The 25,885-nt window shown below is 46.4% G+C and overlaps 1 protein-coding gene across 5 annotated transcripts; it reads right to left on the bottom strand.

The window, feature by feature from the left end:
- Nucleotides 1–883: 883 nt before the first annotated feature.
- Nucleotides 884–21,934, bottom strand: brsk1b (BR serine/threonine kinase 1b). 5 transcript variants are annotated; one of them, XM_047328306.1, is made up of 20 exons: nt 20,431–21,934; nt 19,856–19,950; nt 17,760–17,845; nt 17,321–17,461; nt 16,531–16,647; nt 16,343–16,376; nt 16,149–16,217; nt 15,655–15,801; nt 13,238–13,269; nt 12,382–12,546; nt 10,941–11,038; nt 10,643–10,793; nt 10,387–10,447; nt 8,586–9,192; nt 8,029–8,077; nt 7,335–7,458; nt 7,135–7,236; nt 6,910–7,018; nt 5,775–5,864; nt 884–5,682 (listed from the first exon to the last, which is right to left on the bottom strand). In XM_047328306.1, the coding sequence occupies exons 1-20, from the start codon at nt 20,516–20,518 to the stop codon at nt 5,462–5,464; spliced, it is 2,586 nt and encodes an 861-aa protein (XP_047184262.1). In that variant the 5' UTR covers nt 20,519–21,934; the 3' UTR covers nt 884–5,461. The 5 variants fall into 5 exon arrangements, with proteins under 5 accessions (XP_047184262.1, XP_047184263.1, XP_047184264.1 ...); XM_047328307.1 differs by having other exon boundaries at nt 884–1,960; XM_047328308.1 differs by having other exon boundaries at nt 8,586–8,862.
- Nucleotides 21,935–25,885: the final 3,951 nt, after the last annotated feature.

Raw genomic sequence — 25,885 nt, 5'->3', positions numbered from 1 at the left:
CAGTGAATATACATATTTACCAATTAGACACAATATCAAAACCAATGACCGGCAATATCCATAACCCATTAGCTCATTTTAAAAAAGGTACGAAGGCACCTGTCTTGGACAGGTATAAATTATGCAGCATGTGAAGAGTCCGTGCTTGAAGTTGATGTGTTGGAAGCAGGAAAAGCAAATTTGACATGGGCTAAATTGTGTTGGCTTGATAATTGAGTCCGAACCTCTCCAAAACAGCAGGTCCTCTGGGGTGTTTCTTGTACGCGGTGGTTAGTACAAACAAGAAGTGGTCTACGGAAGTACAACAGGGGAAGTGGTGACACTCTCATGGGAACCCAAGGTTCGCTGATGTGGGCGGGGAGAGAAGGCAGGCCCATGTGGTTCCTAATATTACAGACAAGCTTCTGCAGCATACATTTCTGCACGCTGGTTTTTGTCGCTGCGTAGAGTGCCCATGTTGACCCCTCCAGCGAATACACTGATGCACATGTGTGTCGGGACTGCAGAACTGGACCATGGCGCAAGACGGAAGACGGTTGACCTGGCCCGATGACACACATTTCCTTTTACATCATGTGGACGGCTGGGTGGCATGTATATTGTTTTCCAGGTGAAGAGGTGGCAGCACGGTGGGGAAAAGGCAAGCTGGTGGACGCAGCATGACCCTCTGGGGATATGTTAGTGCTGGGAAACCTTCGGTCCTGGTATTCATGAGGATGATACCTTGACGCGTACCAACTGCCTGGACATTTGTTGCAGCCCAAGCACACCACTATTTGGCAAAGATATTGCCTGAATGACAGTGAACTATAACGGTGATTTTGCGATCATTCCCAGTTAAAAACAATTAGTGACATCCTCAAAGACGACAAACACCCATGTATATATTTCCATTGTTGTTTATTGGTCAGTATTTTTCTCACAGGCAATAATAATCGTTGTCATAATAGTGCACTTTTCCTTTTTTGTAATTATACTACAGACATTTCTCTTTGTCGTTGTTGTCATCATTTACTGTGTTCGAACGTTTTCTCGACTCCCCCTCCCCCACGCAGCTCCTCCCCCTCCTCCGTCAAGTTTTTTTTTTTCTGACATCGCGAAATTTCTCCGGGGTGAAAAAAGAAAACCCTCTCCATTGTGTGGAGTGGAGGGTCACAAGATGAAGCGGCAGGCCAATGGATGCGGTGTGGCGGGGGCTCGGGTGGAGGGGGAACATGGGCAGGAGACAAGAGATTATAGTCGTACAACTCTCTCTGCAGAGGGACAATGAGCGATAATGATGAGAAGTAAGACTGGTACGGTGGCTACAATGTCGATAAAAGATAGTGAAGGCTACATAGATATGAATGGCATACAATGGAGACAGAGACAGGCATACAGTGTATACAAATGTATACAGCATTTGCATTGAAGTATACGGTGTATAAAATGTATACAAGGGGGAGGGGGGTGTTGATTATATAAGGGGGTGAGATATGTGCAGTTGGGAGAGACAAGGGGTGGCCATGGAGCAGGATTCAAGAGATACAAAGAGGACGAATGGGCAAGTAGCAAATGCGAAGTGGATGGGGGAGTAAAGGAGGAATGGCGGGCGGGAGGGGTGAGATTTCTTTCAATAAGAGAGTTAAGCGAGCAGGCAGCGTCTCAGCCACCAATGTGCCGAGGCCCCTGTTGTGTCTTTTGAGTTTGCTCCGAGTAGAACCAAACTCTGGAGCAGCCTTGTTTCTTCTTCTTCTATGTTCTTCCCTTTTCTCTGTCCTTTAACCAAATCATTCCTTTGTGAGAGTTGCTGTGGGCGGAGTTGACTCTGACCTTGTGTCAAAAAGATAGAAGAGGACCGCGACATTAGCACGCTCTTCCGCGTGTCATGTGTGTAACTCTGGAGCTCCCTGACCTCTGGCCTTTTCTGAAGTGTGCATGTCATTGCTGGACTCATCTGAAGGGGGCCCTCCGTAGAGCACTGGAATGGGGAAACAAAGGCTCCGATTACATGAGAGGGGAAAAGAAAATACATGTACATCTTGCGTTAAAACAAAACACAGACCGCACATGTTCTGCGCCACCGAAAAAGAACAAAACTGTCAACAAGGGCAGACTAAAAACGTTTCCACAAAACTCGTCCGCGGGTGCGACACATCAGGCAAGATATTGTGAAATGTCTTCAATTTGGACGTCGAGTCCCTCCTGCAAGTGCAACCGCAAGTCCTCGCCGCAGTCCCCAGCTTTGCACGGGGCGCTGGCAGATGAAACTGCAAGTGAGCGTTGCTTTTCACCCGTTAGGCGAAAGCACCATCGCGAGTCCTATCAGGAATGTGTCACGGTTTCAGTCGGGTGTTGGCCGGCGTTAATTCAAATACAGGATGTTTCACGGGGAATGGAAGCGACAAGAAAAGTGCTCTTGTGTTTTCAGTCACTGCCCGTGAATCATTAAACATTCTGAACCAAGACCGAAAAAGCCTACAGCTTGTGCGAGGTTCGTACATAGGACAGCGAAGGCTTGGGCCTGCTGGTTGGCCTTTTTATTTTTTGGAATGTTTAAAAAAGAAAAGGGAGAGGGATTAGTTTTCCTCAGGGAAAGCCGGTGAGCCCTGCAGTATTAGACACCTCGAAGGTGACATTTCCCTGTCTCGCCCTGCTGTTCAATTCATGGGAAATAAATCACACTCTAAGCAAGTACGCGGAAAAATAAATAAATAGATAAATACATAAATTAATAAATACACTTTCAATTGAATATATGGAACAAAAATATGTTTACACTCTTCTCGCAACAATTTCAGGAAAGTTTCTCTGACATTCGCGTCCTTTTTTGTTGTTGCTGTTGCTGGGGGCGCGCACGGAAACAAACAAAACAAAACACACAAGGACCGGGGACAGAAGAAAAAAGGAACGGAAAATATAAGGCTAAACACGTGAATTGTACATTTTTTTAGGTGTGGCTTGAATTTTCCTCCCCCACCGCGCCCACCCCCTCCAGGCATGTGTGCAGAATTCTTATGACAGAAGACACCCAAGTCTTTTTCTCTGTCTCGTCTGTGTATTTTCCCATTTGTTCCTCTCGGGCCTCCGTCCAGCTCGTTCACAGGCAGAGAGGGCCGGGGTCCTGACGGGGCTGAGGTGAGAGCCGCGTCGTTCTGCATCTTCTGGCAAACCAAAAAGTCTCATTGAAAGGGGTTTCGGCGTGGGTCTAAATACTTTAAACAATCGGCTGTCCTGTTTGACCAGCTGCTTTGTTTCAGAATGTTAAGGTATATTAACTCTATGGATTTCAATTTTCCTCCTAGTCAAAGGGTCGATTTTTCTCCCCCCCCCCCAAGGGACTCGCAATACAGTATTCACACGCTGATATGAACACTGAAAGTGCCATCGGTCACGGTGATCCTTCATCCTCTCACTGGCGGCTCTGAGGTGATACCTTCCATGATTATATCATTATATCATAAGGGTAAATGTTTGTTTTTTTAAACTGTCCGACAATGCATTCTTGTTGAGCCAAACTTAAAATGAGGGCCAACATGAGTCTTGTGCCTCATCGGCAGCAGAGACGTGTTTCTTGTATAAGCACCAGCGTTCCTGCTGACCTCCCCACGAGATGATGACGTCGCTCGGCCCGTATATCGGCCTGCATATTTTAGAATGGAACTACAATCCACAAGTCAGCGAGGAGCAAAAAACCTTTTCGTCCGCCTCCTGGTTGTGATGCGAGACAGAAATCGTACTCATTACTGTGCCGGTGCCTGTGTGCGTGTCCTCTGCCATGACACGGATCCATTTTTCACTTGTTATTTTTTTGAAATCAGTCACTCAATTTGAGACAGACGAAAGTCAAAGGGGAGGACGCTCATTTCGGACAGCGGACGTCACTTTTTCCCCCGACTTCCAACTCATTAGGCTACCGTCAGCTCCCTAACACTCAACTCAAAGGCCACATTTCGAGCATTGCGCCCCACTAAGCTGTGATTGGACAGCCCATGTATAGGGGCGGGGGCTTAGAGAACATTAGTTAGTCTGACTCGGACTCGGATGAAGCCTCACATCAGCTTCAGCCGGACAATTACAATGCACAGCGGGGAACCGTGGATCGAGGCCTCTTGTCTTTTTCAGCGTAGTTGCTCTCGGAAGGTATTTCCTCACCGCCAGCGCGTGGGAAGAAGCGCAGCGAACAGTGAACTCTTGCAGTGCGCATATGGCCTATCAACTTTGCATTGGGACAAACTAAATCACAACCTATCCTTTAACAAAACTAGACTTTCATTGTCATCTCTACACTAGCTCAAGAGGAAAATGTGCTTTTTTTTCCCATTTCCATTTCGCCACCAAATGGAAACCTGTGTCTCGCCATCCTCTGTGTCTAATCTACTCCTCGTCTCTTTTCTGCCAGCGGGAGCGTTCACTTGTGAAACAGTCTACCTGTGTGTGTGTGACTAGTGTCCGCAAAATGGTACTAAAATCTAACTAGCTATCCACTTTTTTTCTCCTCCGTTAAAGGCAACACGGTATCATAGCTTTATCAGTGTTATTCAGAAATTAAATTGTGGGACTTCATGTTTCTCATACACTCAAGGAAAAGGTGTCTGGGGGTGTTTGTTCTTTTGTTGTTGTTGGGGTTTTTTTGATTTTCACCTAGCTTTGCGGCTACATTACAGTACGTGGACCACATCAGATCCTTTTCTCATCATTGCTTTGTTGCTCTTTCTCTGCTCTCAGACTCCCTTGGTTGGTCGGACACAGCTCTGTAAGGTCCCTGTAGAGAAAATCCACTTCGGCGGCCATTCGGTAAATTCCTGTTCCCTTTTTCCGAAAGACTTTTTGAGAACACATGTTTGTCTTCGATTGGAAATTGAAGTAGAAGAGAGGAGAGCAGGTTTCTCGCCATGCGACTCATCGTGGTGTTGAGGAGACTCCGTGATCCAGGTGACGCTTGGCTGGTCAGGAAATGATTAACGAACATGCCTCGAGGCTCTTTGTCCCCTTCACCATTTCGACTGACTGACGCGAGGTCTCCCGTTGGATATGAACCACTTGCTGCATGTGATCGGTCGGTGGGAAGGCAATGTGCTTTCTCGGTTCGTCGGAGTGGGCGAACGGCGTGTTTTCCGCTTAGCTGTGAGCTTTTCCTGTATTTCACTGTTGAGGTGGGCTTTTTTTTTGGGACATCCAGTCTTTAGACCCGTCGCTCTGGGGCGAGGACGCCCCTGAAGGCTGACTAGAGATCAGCTCCACCCGTCTCCGCCACCCCCACAAACATACATTTCTGCTAAAATCAGCCATTTGTGGGGAAATTCCGTCATATCCATAGATCAGCTTCAAGGGAAAAACTCCTCCCCCCCACCTCCAACCCACTGCTAGGGGGTAATGGCAGGAAGCAAAAGGCAAAAAAGTAAGGAAACGGGAAAGGAAACAATGTGGGAAGGACAGAGGGAAGGAAGAGAGAAAGGGCCTCTCTTCCGCAACATTCTTCTCAGGGATGAGACTGCGTCCCATTGGACGACGAGAGGAGTCTGTTCTTGTCTTTCCCTGACTCTCGCCTTTGTAAGACGGTGCTACTGTTGCTCCCGCTCCCGCTCCCGCTCCCGCTTCCCGCGTCCGCCGCCCGCTCCCGGTCGGATCCGCTCTCGGAGCGGCGAGAGTTCTGACGCGTCGGCGTGCTGGGCTGGCGGGAGAGCTGCCCGTTCTTCTCATCTGCGCGGCAGAGGGGCAAAAGGCAGGAGGAGAAGACGTAAAAACAACTAGCCACCGGTTGCTTGTAGCACGTATCAGTGTGTGTTACTCACCAGCCAGTGCCTGCACAGAAGGCTGATCATGAGTGCTCAGGAGCTGGGCCTGAATGGTTTCCACCACCCTTTTGAATCTGCGACTGGGACCTAGGAAGACAGAGGATCAATATTTGTTTGAGTTTTTTAAAGACTCGAACTGTGAAAATCAAACTAAACCTTTTAAACAGAAAAGTTCACACTGAAACATCAACAAGCATGAATTTGCCTCACATTCAGGCATCATTTTAAACCTGCAATACCTTTTATTTTACACTTGGGGGCAGTGTGGACAAGCTACGTTTCTGGCCACCTCCTGAATTGTATATTCCCTTTCGCTCTGTCATTGATCTCTCCACCAACATAAAAAATATGTGTGTTCTGTGTGCATCTACTGTTTGTTCACCAGCTAACTAACTCTGTCTGCTGTTTGGGTGCTGTTTCATTTGAAAAAAACTGCACAAAACGGTGACGTTATGGCGCTGAAAGCCAGAAACAGTGAGCGGAAAGACTCCAGAGAAAACATTCCAGAGAGCTGAGGAAACCTGAAGAGTCAGGTGATAATGAATAATGAGTGATCCCTTTCACGTCCACTGCAAGATGTATCTTATATTATGAAAAATATTGATTATAGACACTTTAAAAACAGATCCCTTTGACACTAAGGTATAGAAAATATAGAAATCCATTTGGGGGTAATAGTTAGTATAATTTATGGTGAGAAATTTACTAAATCTATAGCAAATTAACATTTCACATCACCAAAAATTGTCCATTGGGCATTTACAAAGATGACAAAAACACGTGCCCGGATTCAGTCCCATTGCACATATCTTGTATGGAAGATATCCTGGGGCATGAATTAGGTCGATACCCTCTTATTCGGTGCAAGGTTTCTAACCTATATCCCAGGTTAATTAGGCCAGAGGAAGTAGGGAAAGTCTCACAGATAATCACAGAACTTATATATACAGACAGACAACTATTTATACTTGCAGTCACAACTAGAGCTGCTATTTTTCAAGTTTATTGTTAATACACAAAATTTGGAGTTTGTACTTTAAAAAAAAGCAAAAGCATGGCCCCTCCCGTAACACCCATTTATTTCTATTCATCTCTCCATGCCTCCATCTCGCTGTGAAACCTACTCCCCTACCTGTTACTAGCGTGAAGGTGACGCTGTAGATGCCCATCTCTCGTCTTCCTTCCCTCTCCGCTCGCTCCCTCTCTCGCTCCCTCTCCCCCTCCGAGAAAGCGATGTCCACCTACGGGGGGAACACGACCGGCAAAAAAAAAGAAGAAGCATTTTCACATTCACATGCAGTCGACCCTAAACTTTCAAAGGTGGAAAAAGATGAAGAAGGAAGAAGCAAAGCTATACTTGGAACTTGACGGGCTTCTGGAAGACAGAGGGGCCGCCGGAGGACTTGTACTCCGCCCGGAAGCTGTTCTGAGACACAACACTGTGGCTGAGGGACGGGATCTGCCGGGGCAAAGGGACAAAGGGTGACGCTCAGGTAAAAGGAGGCCGCGCCTTTAATGTCATGAACGGAAAGTGAGGTCGTGGCTGATCGTACTCACAGAGAGAAAGGCATGGACGATGTCCGCCTTGATGGAGCTGAGCGGCTTGTCTCTAATCATAACAAAGATCTGCTCTTCTTTCTCCAGGCTGATGAAGTTACCGAACCAGGACTTCTTGGCCAGCCTGCGAAAAAGAAAAAAAACAGTGTGTCAGGTGCGATTTTTGCAGAAGAAGCCAGTGCTGCGGCGAACTAACGCCGTGCTACATTGAGGTTAAACATTACACCAACTTGAATTCATTTGATTTCGAATATTGCAGAGCTATGAGGAAATTACTGAGGCCCACAAAACGGTTGCCTTATTACACATCCACCGGACATGAAGCAACGTTAGCAATCCTCGCCACATGACGAATGTTAGCCACGTGTTCACTCTCCTTGAACTTGTGTTGGTCTCTACTAATTCCTGGGAAAAAGTTTTGGGAGAGGAAGTATCCTATGTTTTGAAAAAAAAAAGCCAAAGAGGCGGTTTGCAGGATCGTGAAAATGAAACCGGCCGGTCGCCGACCAAATTAAAAGTAAAACGAAAGCCGATGCCAAGTCGACGGTGAAGGTTCCATCCTCAAAGCCTGGAGACAGTGGTTGAACTCTCTGTTGCGGATCTCGATTGGCCTTTGCGGCGAGACCGCTCCGTCAAACGAACATGACACAACCAACCTAAATACAGCGTATCAAACCGAGACGCGTGTGCTTACTCTGGACTGGACTCTGGAGTCAGACTGGACATGTCCTCTGATGTGGGGACTAGAAAAAAAACAGAGTCAGTGAGAGAGAGAGAGGAGAGGGAAGAAAAAAAGGAAAAGGGCCGTAAATCTTGATGACAGGACCTGATTTCATTACCCTAACTACGAATTTATTACGGAAATAGACATTACTCAAAACAGACACACCGCAAGCATTGCAATCCGAGTAAATGATTAGATGGCTGCTTTCTGTCTGACAAGACATTTCTTCTAATTTCTTTCTCATTTTTTTGCGGGGCATTAAACTCATTTCAAACGTTATTCTACTATGAGCGTATAATGTGTTTTTCAGTGCACGATACGGGCTGGGACCTATGTCAGCTCCGTAGTAAAGATGGAGTTTATCCTGGATACAAATGCAAAGTAGGTAAAGTAGAATAATGTTTAAATTGTTCACGTTCACAGTTACAGTGTGGAGACACATTTTGCTTCATCACACAGCTGCAAAACTACTCCGCAGGATGTGATATTACTGAATTAATAACCATCATTAGCTTGGTTTCAATCACCTTGCATTTTGCGCCGATGGAAGCGAGGCGAGCCCAGCAGGTTGTTTTTGAACGAGTTGAGCCTTGTTCTCCAGTGGCCGGAGCTCGAGGCGGCCAGCCCGCCACTGCCGCCCGGGCTGGAGGGCGGCGTCAGCGACAGCGAGGCCCCGCCGGCCCCGTCGGCTCTGGAAGAAGAGGACGACGAGGAAGAGGAGGGAGGGGTGGTGGACGAAGGGTGTTGAATTTGGTGCACGGGCGTGCCCAGCGGAGTGGGCAGCGGCGAGCCCTGCGGCGTGACCTGCGAGACAGGAGGAGGCGTGGCAGAGGAGTTAGAGGCCGACTGGGAGTTCTTGGACTTGAAGACAGATGGAGAGGGGAAGTTGAAGAAGCGCGGGATGGGAGAGAGGAGCGGGGACGGGGACGGGGAAGGGGAGCGCGGCGTCTGAAGAGGGAGCGACTTCATGGAGTGGAGCTGGGGCCGGTCGGCTTGGCCCTTTGTGGGCAGGGTCTGTGTTTTGGGGTCAGGCGGCGGGCGGGTAGGCCGAGAGGCGGTGGCACTTCCTGGTTTGGGGTCTTTGGAGGAGGAAGTGGAGGTGACTTCTGATTGGTTGAAAGTGAAGACCGGGCTCTGATGGACAGACAGGAGAGATATGGGGAGAGGGAAGGAAAGAGAGATGGACAGAAAGTAATGATCATGAATAATGATTCATGGACACCATTCCTCAACAAGCCTTGATCGCATGTACCACATGGAATATGAATTTGGGGTCTCGGGTTATGCTTGTGTGTTTTGGTCCCCTTCATTGTACCGATCCGTGTCAGCATGTGTGCACAGACTTTTGTTGGAGGCAGCATGGCGTGTCCATGAAATGAGAATGTGCATGGCTGACAATGTGAGAGAATGATTGAGAGGCATGACTCGCAGTGACAGTCTGAGCCCAAAGTTTTTGGAGAAAGAAGATTATATGAGGAAATTTGGTTTCGTGTTTTTGATGGCCAAACCCCATATTTACATACTGAAGTTGCAGATGAAACACACATCAATCTACAAAGTATGTACAGTATACTGGAAATACAGGCACACAATACACCACACTGCAAACACAACAAACACAACAAACCCTTATTATAATGAAATTATCGCAAGGTAAATGATAAAGCTGGAGCTGTATTTTCTTATTGGCAACAAGTTAGGGCTCAAAACATAAGTACAGTATGTTGGAAAGTCTCTGAATACCGTCTGACTTTCAAGGCATAGCGATTTGTAACAAAAGCGGGTCACTGCGTTTTTTTTTTAATCAATTATCATTAAAGCAATGAATGCTTCATTTGTATGGGACAATTTCCAGCTGTGGACGAATACACATTATTCTACATGGCGCATGTTGTACATGGGCACATGGGTTTGACCTAAAATAAACCACAGCGACCATATTCATCATAATGAAGGATCGTGTCATTCAGCGCAATAGTGTGGCTGTTCAAAGCACATTTTAAAGCCTGCGACAGAATCTACGAGATTAAAATGGGTCCCATTGTTAAAGACAGGTAAGCTGGTATTTGCTGTTGTAGCAGTGTAACGTCAAGAAATGAAACTAATTTTCAGAGAACAGATTTAACTTTTTTTTTTTTTTAAACTGGGGTTATGGACACATGTAGCAAGGTCAGAGGCCACAAACTCTTAACCATCACTGTCACTCAAGTATCCATGATCACATTAAATACATGGGAGAATTAAATAAAGGTAAAGGTAAAGCTCCGAGCTGGGTGTGAAATACGGTTGAACACGGCAGGTTGGACCAGAGGAGGGCAAAGTTCTCACCTTGGGACTGTTGAGGGGGCTGGAGGACAGGCCCGTGGACGCTCCGCTGACCGAACGAGACCTTTGGAAGACGACACCAAGCGACAATGAGATGAAAGGCGAATTCCAGAGGCAACAATCCAAATACACATTGGTGGTTTTACAATCTTGAGGTCAAGATTATTATTCCCGTGTGTACTCGGGCTGTCAATTAGACTCCTGCCAACGATTTCAATCATTCAAACAATTGTCACGATCCACAGGTTTTGGCACACACCTCTGGCTGTGTGCATTGGTGTCCAGGGCCCTGCGAGGTGGGGTGGGAGACCCCTGTTCTGTGACACTGAGGACTTCCAGGCTCTTCCTCTCCGGACGACAGCGGCCATGACGCGTCAACATGGGGGAGTCCACGCGCTTCCTAGGTGGATCTTTGAGGAGGCAAATGATAATAAAAGACAATGGAAAAAATTGTAACATTTTTAAAAAGTTCCATAAAGGGTCAAATGTATTTTGGGGGGAAATTTTCTATGATTAAAAAGAAACGGAGGGGGGGTTAAAAGGACAATTGGCCTCACCAAGGTCGTTTCTGGGCGGCAGATCCTCGTCCTCACAGCTGGGGTATCGCTCCTTCCTGTCCAACAGGAGGTAGTAGATCATCTTCTCCTGGTTCTCCCTGCAGAAAGAGACGCAGGGGAACACAGAGAAGGGTCCGAGCGTGAACACTGGCAAACATTGTGCTCGCTGGTCAGGTCATGAAGTAAATAGAAATGACAAAACTCTTCCAAATAGGATGAACGAGACTCCCCAAACTTGGTGTTGTTTCGAGTTATTCAAAGTTGCAGAGCATCCATTGATATTGTTAACTAACATAACTGTGGCACAATCTAAACATGCTTCAATAGATTTAACCAGCTCTGACATTTTCATTTACACCTACACCTGGCATTACAATGCATTTCATAACCATACTGTGTCCAGATATGATTTTAACCTGATTACGTTTACACCTGGTATTATAAGTGTCCACGTTTACACTTGTGTTCAGCGTCGGTCACAGTTTGTCCCTGTGAAGGAGAGGAGGACTCGCACACAGAACAAATAAAAAAAAGATTACGTCTCTGGTCTTAGGCGCAGCTCAACCTATGTCGACCAAAAATGTTCCCCTGACCCTCTCCGGAAGTGGTGTAGCCGATCGTATCTCAATCCGCCAATCCAATCTTAGGTGCCTTTTACACCTGTACTTAAATATGGTCGAGCACTATCTGATTGTAAACCCGTCACACAATACCGGTTTCAGTACCAGGTGTAAATACCATAAGAGTCTAAATATACATTTATTCTTTTTCTGTTCAAATATTACTTATAATTTTGTACTATTTAAATGAGAAGGAAAGGTCTGGTTTATCCTGCTGCAGAGAGTGAACCACCGTGCGCCGTCGAGGTAAGCCATGGACCGACCCGGTGTTAGCAGTAATTCTGAGTACTAACCGGACCCAAGTGCCATTTGTTTCATGTTCAATGCGCTGCAGCCGACAATCGAATTAGCGACCTGACCTGCAACCTGACCTTGGCGGCTCGTTCTGTGGCTCTGACCGTTCTGTAGCAGCTTTTCCGTCTGCCTCGGTGATACGCACGGTTCGATTGCCTCTGTCCAGTTGGGCCTGCATCTTCGTAGACGGATATTTTTGAATGGTATTTTATCTTAAATTATGGGGGCGCATCACGAGACCAAAAAAATAGCCAATTTTAAATTTCTGCTTTACGGAAAACAGCTCACGATTTGCTTGGGTATCTGCCAATCTTAAATTTCCGATACTGATAGACTTGACCTGCTGCGTTCTGTTTATGTGAGGGTCAGTAGGCACAACTGAGACACATGCTCAAAGATCTGGAAACCGGTCAGATTTATAAAACTGCGAGATGGATTTTTGAATTCTTATTGCCATGTATAGCAGCAGACATGCCTTTTCAACGTTGGAAAGCAGAAAAATTGTTTGATTGGGTGTATTTACTCACTCCTCACTTGTAAGGTCCTGCGTGAGCTTGACCCGGTCTCTGAAGCACCCCAGGGAGTACATGCTTTCCAGCACGTCGGGGTCCAGCTCCGTTAAGGACTGGATCCTCTTCACACACACCCGGCGAGGCGGCGGCTGCTCGGGGCAGGGCTCGTTGCGGCCACTCCTGACACGGAAAGCATCGGTGTGTGGAGTTAGCGCAAGTTAGTGCAATTAGAAACGTCAGGGGCATACCCAGGAGTTTACAGCAGGTCGTACATTACACCGAGGAAGAAGTAAAAGTGAAATTCCCAGCAGAGGAAGGAAGGTTTGACATTGAATGATTGTCTTAGTCTATCCAGAACATATCATTTAAGCATAATAAGATAAGAATTTTTGGGAGGGAAATTGCAAAGCTTGTAATTTTGTGTACTTCTACAATTTGGAATGCAGTGCTTACAGTGATGTATGAATTGTCTCACTTATGTGTATTGTATCTATTGCTGCTGCCGAAACCAACTTTAAACATTTGAAAATGAGACAAGTCAAGGGCTAATCTGAACCTTTCTTTGCACAATCCACATCTTGGGCCTACTTTCTGTTTTCTCTACTTCCACTTTCATGCCTGGAGTGAACAGAACACGTAAAACAACCACTCACAGTATTGACCTCACCTTTTCATTCTATATCACAGCATGCTATATGTACAGTGTGCGGTGGAGCATATTGTATGTTACAATATTGGTCAAACGATAATGGATGACATAGCTACAGTATGAGTGTGACAGCAGCCTTGTATATAACAAGTTGGTGGGGTGGGTTTGGGTGAAGAAAGGAACAGGGCGACAAATAGGTAAGAGAAAAAATGTGGAACTTACTGATACCAGGCGTGTTTCTGTATTGCTTCTAGCTGTAAATGACAAAAAATAAGCCATTATTAATGCGTTGATAGATATTAAAACATATCTATCCACTTTTTTTTCCTTTATTTTTTTTTTAACAACCAATTCAATGACACATAAGAATCAAGTATTTACTGTACAGATGAAGAAAAAAAAAACAGTCCTGACTCCAGACCAGTATTTTTCCGTATGGAAAGTTCAGTTTAGCTGGAAAGTAACACGTGCTTCAGGGGACTGAGGTCAAAGGTCACACTTCACGTCAGTACCGCACAGTGTCTCTTGTGGGTGGAGTAACGGAGCAGCTGCACGTCTGCAAGCCTGTGGAAAAAAATGCTGCGAACACTTCGTTTATGGGACGTTCCCGTTTCCTAACCGATGTGGACGCCATGAAAATGGGGCAAAACCGAAGATGTCTGGGCTCATTTCCCTGACGTTGTGCTCGCTCAGTACAAACACGCCGGCTCGATCTCCGTCTCTGTGCGCGGCGGGTTTGGTTTCCGTTGGGGGGAACTCGCAGACAAGGCAGAGACGGATAGAGACGGTCTGACCTGCTTTCAGGCTCCATTAATCAACAGCTCGTCACACAAACCCGCAGCTCTGATTAAATCTGCTCTGTTTTAGCCCGGCCGACTCACTGACCGGGCTTCTTCTTCCGTTCTCGTCTTTGCTTCCCAGCACCGGGCCGACCACATGATCGCGGCTCTCTCCGTCTTTCTGCCTCATGACCGCGAGTTCATTTCTACCCCTAAACGCCTGCTTTGGCCCGGCTTGCCTTTATAAAGCTGAGTGCAGTGGAATTTCTTCCAGCGGTCCTTTTCACTCAGTCGTTCATTTATTCATTCACTCAGCCCCCTCCCCCCCTCCCCTCCGTCTCTTTTCAAGCCTTTCTTTCACTTTGGAAAGTTGGCATTTAGGTGAGAAGGAAGAGATGTCCTTCCCATTCACCCTCTGTGGATGTGTCAGGGTTCATTTCTGTCACATTTTGGAACAAAGCCTGGGGCTGGCGCTTTTCATTTCCTTTCCTTCCTCCCTCTTAAATGTCTGTGTTGTGCTTCATGTGCTGTAGAAACTGATGTGGTGCCATGTGAGCGGCAGCGACGGACTGATTCGACCCATCTTTAAATCCACTACTGTCCAACTTTGCAGTTTTCAATATTAATGGCACCAAATGTACCTCTTAGAATTCTTTACAATTTATGAAACAATTTGCACTTGATTTTGAACAGATAAAAATGAAAATAGACCTGTCATTGTCTGGAGGCAGTGCTTACAAGAGGTCAGCACTATGAAAAACGTTTGGAAGCCTCAAGTTTAGCATTTTGGACAGCGCCATGTTGGTTTTTTGAAACCAGACGTTGCCATATTTGGAGGAGCAGGGGGTGGAGCCTGACTGAGAGCTCGTCCCTGCAACCATTGGATGGCACCAGCTGTCAATCGCGCTGCATCCATGGCCGCTCTACCGTATATTTTACTCTAAATGAGACCGTAATTCACAAAAATGAACATCATGCTGTATTGAAGAAGACATGCCGCTTTTTTAAAAACCACTGAGTCGCCCTCTGCTGGTGATTCCTGAGAAAAACGGGCTTCAGACATTTCCACATTGGCGTCACTTTCCGGACCCGTCAACTTCGTCCGCTTTCATATACAGCGCTGATTAGCGCTTTCACTGCAGCCCCATGCTGCTTCACGCCGCTTCAACATTTGTAGAGATCCGAAGCTTGATCTTCGGGTACAGGCCTCTGGGCAGCGACGCTAAGACTGGACATAAGCTGGGGATTTGCAAATGATCTGATATGTTTGTCTTAGCTGCAGATCCCCTGAGAGGTATACACCAAAATAAATAAACCTTCAGTCAATAGGCATGAGTATCCTGTTTGACTTGCTGAGTCATGTTGACTGTGTCACACCTCCTCTCTTCTTCTCCCAGAGAGTGACATGGGATGAAACAACATCGTCAACTACTAAGATTTTTGGTGGACATTGATTTTGACCGATCCATTTTCTGCCAATGTCCTTGATGATTGTACACTCGTAATGCAATTTCTCATCAGTGCACTGCAATGTTTTGACAGCTTCAATTGTAGAAATGTGTGATCCCATCAGCTTTGACGGAATGAGTCACCGTGCAATGATTTTGCCTCCAGACAGAAGACTCTGCTCATTGATTCTACAATTATGCTTCTGGATAATGATAAACTTTTGAAATTTCAAACCTACTTGTATTGCATTGCATCATCATATCACTCTCGGGCAGGTTTTCACAGGGATGAGGGTTAATTAAAGAACAAAAAGGATGGAAACATACATACATACATCCCTATAAGCTTATTTTAAAGTGATGCTTTGTGTAAAAAACTCTCCCTCCTCCCCCGCGATCTTCCCCTCCTCACCGTGAGTCTCTTGTCAGGGTTGACTTCTATCATGCCCTTGAGCAAAGCTTGGCAGTCAGGAGGTATAAAGTGGGGCATGTGGAACACTCCGCTCTTCACTTTCTCGAGAAGCTGCCGCAGGTTGTCGTGGTCGAAGGGCAAGGCACCCTGGGAAGGGGGTGGGAGGAGACGGGAGAGGCCCATCGAGGAAGAGGTTGAAAAAGGACGAGAAATGGAAATGGAGGCGAACACATAGTATGCTTTGTCAGTCAACATTCAGCAGTTAAAGGAATAAGTCATCCCATTCCACTTCAATTTGGGACACGCTACAACAACCAGCTGTCAATCGGGAGAAAAAAAAGTGTGGCCCACAAAAGGTAAATGAAGTCAATGTGAATAATGTTGTACATGGGACGAATCATGGGAATCAAAGGGTGATTAGAGATGAATAATAAGGAATATAGAATAAACAGACACTGGAGGAAGAAATGGTTAAAAAAAAAGGGTGTTCTTACCACAAGAAGAGCAAAGAGGATGACTCCACAGCTCCAAACATCTGCCCTTCGACCGTCGTACTTCTCCCCCTGATAGAGGAACGCAAGGGCAGGGTGGCATTAGGAAGGCCCACACACACACACACACACACACACACACACACACACACACACACACACACACAGTGACACACACTGAAAGGGAGGTAACTTACCCTTATGACCTCTGGGCAAGCATAATGAGGGGACCTTTAAAGAAAGAAGAGGGACATTATTACACAAATAAACACAACGATAAAGGGTTATCTGTTTCAAAGTGTCTACTTCATAATCAGTTGCGTAAAAAGTGGCCCAAACGGGGCGTTGGGGGGATTTGTATCTACCCACTGAACCTCATACTGACCCACAGCTGGTTTCCAGCAGGCTGTCCCCGACCTGCAGCGAGGCCATGCCGAAGTCGGCTATCCTGATGTTGTTCTTCTCATCCAGGAGAAGATTCTCCGGCTTCAGGTCTCTGTGACTGCACACGCACACGCACACACACGCGCACGCACACACACACACACACACACACACACACACACACACACGTACGTTTACTCAAGTTGTACTTAAATACAATTTCGAGGTACTTTCTTCCACGCATTTTCAAACTCTATACTTCAACTCCACTGCATTTCAGAGGGAAATATTGAACTTTTAGTCTGTACATTTATTGGACACCTCTAGTAACTAGTTACTAGTTACTCAGGAATATGATAAGCTCCCTTAGTTCATATTCTGTTTCTATTATCTATGTTCTTATTTTCACATCAAAAGAGCATGTTGAAAACGATACTGTACGCCAGTGTTATACAGGTTTTAAATGTACATTCCTGTCAATAAGCTTGGATAAAAACATTTGAAAGCGAGATAAATATGATTAGCTCATAAAAATATGATGCACTATGAAATTTTGAACCAGTGGTTCCCAACCTCGTTGGATTTTGACCCCATAGTAAAGCAGTTCATCAGTGCTGGGACCCACTGTCACTTATCAGATGTCTATTAGTTGCTGTTACTTGAACACTAATATTCACGGCGAAAAACGTAAAGGCAAGACTATCTAGTACTTCTATCAATGGAACTTAAGTACAGCTGCCCTGTGACCCCTGAGAGGGGACGAAAGGCTTTCCTATAGCTTTCTGACGGACCATATGGAGTGGTTGTGGCAGAAGTCAAGGGCGGAGATGATTTGTCTGAAGAACTTCCTGGCCTCTTTGGGGGTCAGCCTGCCCTTCTTCACCAGGTAGTCGAATAACTCTCCGCCGGACACATGCTCCAGCACCAGGTACCTGGAGACCGGGGAGCAGAGAGGTCAGACAGATGATGACAGGTGAGAGGAAGGACCGCTGGTAACAGATCATGCTCATAAGTCACTGTCTGTACATGCAGACTCATCCACACTGAAACACACGCTCACAACCTGGTGCATCGTTGTCATATGCTTATTTATCTCAGTTTGGTCTCACAGAGACATCTTCCCTTTACGATTCAAGGTTGTTTCTGCTCTGGCAGAGATCCAGAGGCAGAGAGGAGACTGGGGAAAAAAAAACAAGTCAGCGGAAACGAGAAAGATAAAGAGATACTCACAGGTATTTGTTATTCTCATAGACATCGTGCAGCTTCAGAACATGAGGGTGCTCTATTAGTTTAAGAATAGCTATTTCTCTCTCCACCTGGACAGACAGAGGCAGGGAGGGAGAGATGTGCAGAAAGGTAAAGAGGAGGAGGAGGGAGGTTAAAAATGATGCAAATGGGAAATGTTGAGAAAGAGCAGGAAGGGAAACAAGATGAGTAAGCAAGCATCAAGATGAATGTGGAGCAGAAGTCCTAATAGTACTAACTGAAGGGACGAGACACGTTTGAGTGCAACAACAAAAGTTTAAAGGGGCAGTAGGCCATTTAAATCCAATACGCTGTTGGTTAAAATCAGCGAATGTTTCCTAACGGTTTGCCAGCTGTCGGTTCTGTGTGCGCGCCAAATAAAAATAAATCTGTTTTTCGGCGATTTCTGTAAATTAAAAGAAACCTTGAAAAAAATAATGCTTCGGACCCCGACGCACATCACTGTGCAGTTTGTAACTGCATCCCTCCCAGTCACATGGGGAGGCGTGCTAGCTACAGACGCCATGACTCAGGGTTTTTTGGCCTCGCGGTTAGCGCGTCTGTCTCTCGTACCCAAGGCCGCAGGTTCGAGCGCCGACCAGTGCAGACTGAAGAAAATCGACAACAAACAGTCGTTCTCCAAAAATCGCTTCCTGCGCCTTTAACTGCAGGTCATGTACCACAGTTTGCTGCTTCAGGCCCTTTAGCGACTTGAAAGTAAAGTTGCACCAATCAAATCTTTTATAGAAAAAAATGAACTAGATAGCCTTGTGCAGGCTTTAGCTTCTTTTTAGTTTTACCGCTCACAACTTTTACAGTTTCAGCGAATCTCTGATGAACCCACTGCTTATCATGCATGTTAGTGACCAGCTGTTGGACATAGTGGAGCATTTAAAGACCAGATAAAGGGTTTTCGGGAGCTGGTTGAGACCAAAACATAGCTAAAAGATGAGGATGGATTTTAGACTCTAATTTCTCTGGATGGTCAGAAATCCAAATGAATGCTCTGCATCTGCTTGATGTATAAATAGGCAACTTTTTGCAGAGTTTGCTAAGTTCCTTATATTAAATTTGAAAGGTGACATTATACCAATGGTCTGGTTACAGCTTCTTGGAACCCTAAACATAAGCTAATGCAGGTTAAAAGTTAGGACAGCCAGACGCTATCTGTTTGAAATATTAAGATATGCTAATATATATGTGTGGTCCGATGTTTTGGCAGCAGGAAGCCAAAGACACGAGGCCACATTTGGAGCGCCAACGTTAAAGGGGCTGCTTCAGCTCCTTATGTGCAAGCTGGTGGACAGCAGCCCAGCAGTGCGGTCGGCCTACTGGCGGGGAAATGGGCAACTTTCCAAAGTGATACAGATGAGCAGTACTGTATAAACCAGAGCACTGGGTACCAGCGGCCTGCGTCGGGCATGAAGGTTCACTTTCATGATCTTGTCACCATTAGCTCTCACCTGGCCGAGGAAAGAAAAGAAAAAAAAAACACATGCAAAAATGTCATTGCTGGTTAATGCCCCTCGTGCCAGAAGCCTGAGCCTCTTTCGGATTCTATACGTCCAGGTTTATATAAGACTAGACAAAATCATTGTCACTAAGATGCTGAGATACATGCGTGACGTGGTAAAACACGCGATGCCCTCTCTCGCGTCCAGAACTTCCCCCCCGCTCACCTCGCTGTATTTTTTTAAAAAGGCAGACTGCACAATACCATCAGGTGATCGGGCACTTTTAGCGACACCGCCGACATGCAAGCTGCTTCAAATGTTGATTCTTTTTTTTTCCTTCAGTCGGCGTGTTTCAGCTGCTGTAGCTTTCATCAGGGGGCTTAATTAGCAGACTGAAATCATTCCTATTGTTCGGTATACAGGAGCAGTGCCCACACACCCGGGCTCAGCTCCGAGCTGTACAACACCACGGACGCCGGGGCTCTCTTCTTGACGCGAAAATAACGACTTCTATTTCTGGGGGGCTGGACGGCGCGAGCCGACACGATGTGATGCTCTGGAGCCGCCGCTGTTGCAGCACACGCATACTGCAGGCGGACAGGCGAACCCCACACACATGCTGTGTACCTTCATTAGGACCGATTCGGAGAGCTTCTCTCTGTTCACAATCTTTATGGCCACCTTCTGTCCCGTTATACAGTGGACACCCAACTTCACCAGTCCTGAGGAGTCAGGGAGAGAGAGGGAGAGAGAGAGGGAGTGGGGGGGGGGGGGGGGGGGGGGGGAGCAAATGTTTGAATATCAGAAATCATCATGCAGTGTGAAAACTGGAAGGAGGGGATGTCATACATAATTCAAAAGGCTTTTGCTGACATTGTCACAGACAAGACTGGTCTATTCAAGTCGTGTTTCTTGAGAGGCCTACTGTGGTGTGTTTGACACATTGCGGTGGATTTCTGGGGGTCTCTTTAAGCAGATTTGTAGCATTGTAAAACCATAGAAGATAAGAGGACACACAATGAGCATTAGGATTAAACCATGAGCTCAGAATATAATGGGGGATTTTTTTTTTTTTTAATTGATTGTGAACAGGGGTGTTAACACCCCTGAAGTCAGCTGATGCAACTCGCGGGCCTCTTCTCCTCTTGCCCCGCTGCGGGACTCGGAAAAGGTAAATCCCATAAGGGGGGGGGGTCCCCTACCTGTCTGCCCCTTCCCGAGGGTCTTCTCCAGCCGGTAGGGCCCCACGTACTGGCTGGACGGGCCCACCGTCAGCTCCTTGCTGCTCATCCTTCTCCCCTCCCGTGCCGGGATGCGCTTCTGTTGCCGAGGCGAGGCGGATCAAGATAGGGCTCGGTCCTGCTCCGTGCGTAATGCCCTAACGCACATCACAGGCGGCTGCACGGCGGCGGGGGGGGGGGGGCTGGCGTGGTCGTGATCTAACGCCGGGCCCTGCAGGCTACTCCCATGCACTTGTTTGTCATGCGGTCAGCTGCCGCGCCGGGAGAGGCAATGAGGCCTGCGGAGTAAAGTGTGTCCCGGGACTCACAGCAGCATCGTTTAAAAGGGCCGGTGGAAAAGACCAGGGAAAGAGAGAAAAAGGGGCGTGCGAGGTTTTTGTCCACAATTGGATGAATAGTCACATCCAGCCCACCCCTGCTATAAATAACAGTGGTTCAACGCTGAGTGATCTCGCACGGCTTCTATGCAGCTGGAGAAGAAAAAAGAAAGTGAAGCAGGAGAGGACAGATCTCAGCCAGAGCCGGACAGGAAGGCTACATTTGCCACGGATTGATTCCTGTACAAACCCCAAAAAAAAGAAAAGAAAAAAGCAGGAGTCTCAAATATCCCAAGTCAGAATGCCCTGATTGAATCCATTCTCTGATCGATATCAGGGAGACCCCCTCCTCCTCCTCCTCCTCCTCCCCCCCCTCCTCCTCCTCCTCCTCCTCGCTACTGCTGCCGTCCGGGAAATGTTTTCACAAGTCTCCCGGGCTCCAGCATCCCCCTCCGTGTCCCGCCTCGGGCCGGGCCTCGCTCGGTCAGGACCTGGCTCTCCGCGCGGACGCGGCGGTGTCCGGATGGCGACCTATTATCGTGACAGCATCAGCCAGAAGAATGGGTTTTCCAATATCCGGTGCACACTTTGGCTCGCCCCCCGCCCGGCCCTGCATCAGGAAACAGAGGAAGAGGGGGGAGAGCATCAAGAGCGTGGCGAGCAGCCGCGACGGGCGGACCGGACGCGGGACAGCGGCGGCGGCGGCGGGGGGGGGGGGGGGGGGGCGAGGTGCGCTCGGTGCGCCGGAGGAGAGTCGAGCGCGCGGCCCGGCGACTAAATCCCGCTCCTGGAAACGACAAGCATCCTCAGCTGGCTCGGTGGCAGCCGACTCCCCGCCTCTCCTCCCTCTGCTCCTCTCTGTCTCTCCTCCCTCTGCTCCTCCCCGTCTCTCCTCCTCTCCGTCCCTGGCTGGCCGCGGAGCGTGATATCACCGCATCCCCTCCCTCAGTCTGTAGCATGGGCGCAAAAAAAAAAAAAAAAAAAAAGATTACAAAAGGGAAGGCGTCAGTTATTATTATTTGTGTTGTTGTTGGAATGGATGGCCTGGGCTTCGTGATCTAATCTCGCAGGTTATCAGAAGTGGCCCGTTACGTCTCTCTTTCTTCCCCTCTCTTCGTCGGGCAGCATCAGCATCCGGGTCCCTCTCCTCCCTCGGTCCCAGCCTCTCCCTCCTCGGTGAGCCTCTGGCCCCCCACCCCCTTTTTTTTTTTTTGTACTACAGCAAAGTTCCACACGTGATTGGCTGCGACGACAGACGAAGTCGGAGGTACCACCAGACACCACATGGTCCCAATCTGTATCACTGACAACTTAAATGAATGAAAGAATATTAAAAGGCAAATTTGAAGAAAAAAAACGTACATAGGGATGTTTAAAAATACAAATAATTGATCATCATTACTAACTTTCGTAATAATTTAAAGCTCTCAGATATGAATTTGTTTTCAACTTTTGATTGTTCTAAAAAATGTATACGGGATCTGGAAATTGTATAGCACAGTTCATACTATACATTATGAATAATAATGTATCAGTTTTATTTTAAAATTCATCTTGCAGTTCCATTAAACAATAATATTAGTCAGACTTTAAATCAATGGCAGCCATTGTGCTATTACAAGAAGATTAGAGTCATAAAGTCTGTGTGTATTTACACAGCAGTACCTATCTAGAAGGTGCTATATGTATGTATGCTATTGCTACATAGCCTGTGTTAGCATCAATAGGCTAACTGCAAACATTGACGTGACATGACAGCAACCCAAAAGTGAAGCCAAAACACATTTATCGCCCCCTGGTGACTGGCTGCAGCATAGCTCATTAACCCTGCCCCCTCCGTGGTAGCAGATGGGACATGGGCCAGACTAAAAAAGTCGAAATTCATGCATCTGTCATTCGTCCATTCATTCATTCGCACGCCAAATAAATGTTTCCTAAAGATGTTTTATTTTTGTCATTTTAGGTAGCTTATCTGCCACTAGTGTTTTTTTCTCAGGTGTGAATTATTTCGTGATGGACAGCTGAGATCTTTGTACAGTCACTGATTAGCGTTAGCATTAACAGATGATTATTTACCAGTCTTGCAGAAACATTGCAAGTTCAGCATCAAACTTCAACCCTTTACTCAACAAGAGCTGTCTCCAGTAGTGGAAAGCATTGTCAAAGCTAATTCTTCCTTATTCCTCTTTCTACTGAAGTTCATGCTAACCGGCTAGCCCCGGCCTGGCTGGCCATTCTCATCATCTTCAGATGACAAGTCACTCTAGCGTCCTGTCTGCCCTTGAGGACGTAATGTCATTTTTTGTAGATCAAACAATGGTCCAAGCTCTTGGCAAGGGACCATCACCGCCACCCGCTCTCAGCAAGAAACCACGTCCGGCGACGAGAGAAAACTAAGTGCAGCACATACGAGTTTGCTAACTTTAGCCCACAAAGGCTACTGGTCACACCAGACCAATGCTGTAACCGCAAGAAAACCAACCTAATTGTCCTTAATTGAGCTTATGAATTGAACGTTTGTGTGAGGTCAAAATGAACAAAAGGCTTTTCCCTCTTCCACACGTGGTGTCACTCTGAGAACAAATGATGTGGTGGAAAACAACAGCACAATCATTGACCCTATTGTCTCATGTCTTGTGTTTTAAAAGCTCAGAAAATGAACTGTGAAGTTGAATTAGTGAATCACTGTTAACTAACACATTCCACTGACTGTACAGAATATATAGACACTTCATCTTCTGTCTGACCATGTCTGGGTGGTAATGGAAATACTAAGGGATGATGAAAAATGAAATCCATTTTTCTGACGGATGGCTTTAATGTGCTGGATTCTCTCCAAATAAAAAAATATATACAATTGAAATGTTTTTGTTTTTTTTAAATACACGATGGATGAAAAGCAACTGTACTCCGCCAACCGCTGGGACAGTTGGAGCCACTGCAAAACAGAAAGTGGAGGCTGTGATTAAGGTTCACATTGTGATATCTGTTCGACTGCCTCCTAAATCTTAATCCCCTTTTAATCTTAATCTCTTGATGCAGTCAGGTTGATGTGGTTCAGATTATCTAATGGTGCTGCGTATGTGTGTGAGTGTGTTCAGGCATGTGCGTCTGTCTTTGTGCCATAGGCGGTGTTCAACGGGGGCAAAGCTAAAAATGGGAGATGTCGTGAGACAGTTTTGCCTCACAGAGAGGTTGTTTCTCATTTTGTTGGGTATTGCGCACATTCAAAACCTCCATCCACGCGCGCCCTTCTGTTAAACAGAGTTTATCGAAATATTAACCCAGCATTATTAAAATCTGTGCGGGGAGGGTAGAGTACACACTCCTACCGATGTATCTGTAGCTGCAGATTGAACGCCACGCGATGGTGCTGTTACGCTGCAGTGCAGACCCTCATCTGTCATTCACGTCTTCACCCACGAGCCGCTGCTGCTGCGTAACGAAACGCACCCGTTTCCTTATGGAGGACAGGAAATCAGACATGCTCAGTTGAGCATGGTGAGGCATGAACAATGCACCTTGTTACCGTCTTACTCTGAAGTAGAGCTTCTGATGAGGTGTGAGTAAAACATGTGAAAATGTGTCCTGTTCTTCACGCTCAGGGATGAACGTCACTGACAACAATTATGTGATACACAGACAGTGCCATTTTACCAAAAGTATCATAATACATTTACTCATGTAGTATTTGTACTTGAGTAGTCCCATGTTACACCATACATTAACTATACCGAGAAGTTCAGGTTTGGTCGCGTGTTACATGCAAAACGTTCAGATCTAATAAATAAATCCTCCACTCTCCAACCTGCCTGTTCATTTTAAAAATCCCCTGAGCTCATCTTCTTGTATGGCTCATCCATTAGTTGACCTAGATCGCCCGCAGTCTGCCTGCCGCCCCCCCCCCCCCCCCCCCCCCCCCCCCCTCTGGTCTCTTTGTTTGCATATTTAAAAGCGTAATTTCATAAATCACTCCTGTCATTAGACCTACACTTTTTGCATTCTTGCATTCTTCCTCCATGTCGCACAGTCGCCGCTCGCTGTGCAGTCGCCGTGGTCCTGGCCCTGACCAGGTCCATGGCAAACATCCGACTTAGCAGCCATTAGGGCTGTGCCGTATGACCAATCTCTCGTATCTCGATATAAATCATTACATAGTCCAGTAGCTCCTGATTCAACATCCTTGTAAATCCAGATGAACCATGGATATCGATGTATAGCACATTTTCTGTAAACAGTTTCATGCAAAGGCTCTTGTGTAAACTGGACAAACTGAAATGATATACACCCAAATTAATAAAAATAACTGCGTGCAGGGGGAAAAAATGAGTAAACATGCAAAAACAAAAAACTGCATGGTTCTGATTTTCACCCATTCAATGAACCTGAAAACTTTCATCATCAGCTTTCATTATCAACGCTCTCCTCCGTTTTATATACGCATATAGCATCCAGACTTGCTTCATAATAGAGAAAGATATGGACACCTCCCTCCAACAATATTGCTACTTCAGTGTTTGAAGCCCCCAAACTGGTAAACTTTATTAGTTTTATGAACTATTTTTAGTGTCAGTGGATCAATGGATATAAGGGTTCAGCATCTCTTGAGGTCAGAAAGAGCTACTCTTTCACCTCCACCTGCTCTCCGACCTCTCTGACCTCTCTGACTGCTGTCATCCATAACGCTGGGAGAGTGACCCGTGACCCTAAATACGGGGTGGAACTGAAAGGATGTACGTTTGAAATGCTGCTGGCATTAAGATAAAATAGCTGCACTATTGTAGAAAAAAAGAAAGAAAAAAGAAGCCTCAAATGACATTTGAATATGTTGAATATTTTTGAGTTTTGAGATAATGAATACATTTGATTAAAGTTATATATAAGCAACATATTATTGAAGTATTCGGATTGTTTGGGAATCAGAATTGGTGGGAATTGATTATTGTTCCATACATCGTGGGTTTTATTCTTACAGATTTTATTTGTTAAAACAATTTCCACTCAATTCCTGCCTCCTACACACACACACATACATTGCACCGGCGAACACACACTGCTGTACGACCCCTCACCCTTTGCCCTTTAGTCTCTTCTCTGCA

This window comes from Scophthalmus maximus, chromosome 17, assembly GCF_022379125.1.
Source record: "Scophthalmus maximus strain ysfricsl-2021 chromosome 17, ASM2237912v1, whole genome shotgun sequence".
NCBI lineage: Eukaryota > Metazoa > Chordata > Actinopteri > Pleuronectiformes > Scophthalmidae > Scophthalmus > Scophthalmus maximus.
This window is presented reverse-complemented; position numbering and strand designations above follow the sequence as displayed.

Coding starts and splice junctions, on each gene's coding strand:
- brsk1b (XM_047328306.1), bottom strand. CDS start 20,518: ATGAGCAGCAAGGAGCTGACGGTGGGCCCGTCCAGCCAGTACGTGGGG. Junction 16,377..16,530: donor CTGCTGGAAACCAGCTGTGG/GTCAGTATGAGG, acceptor CTTTCTTTAAAG/GTCCCCTCATTATGCTTGCC. Junction 13,270..15,654: donor ACCCTGACAAGAGACTCACG/GTGAGGAGGGGA, acceptor TGTCATTTACAG/CTAGAAGCAATACAGAAACA.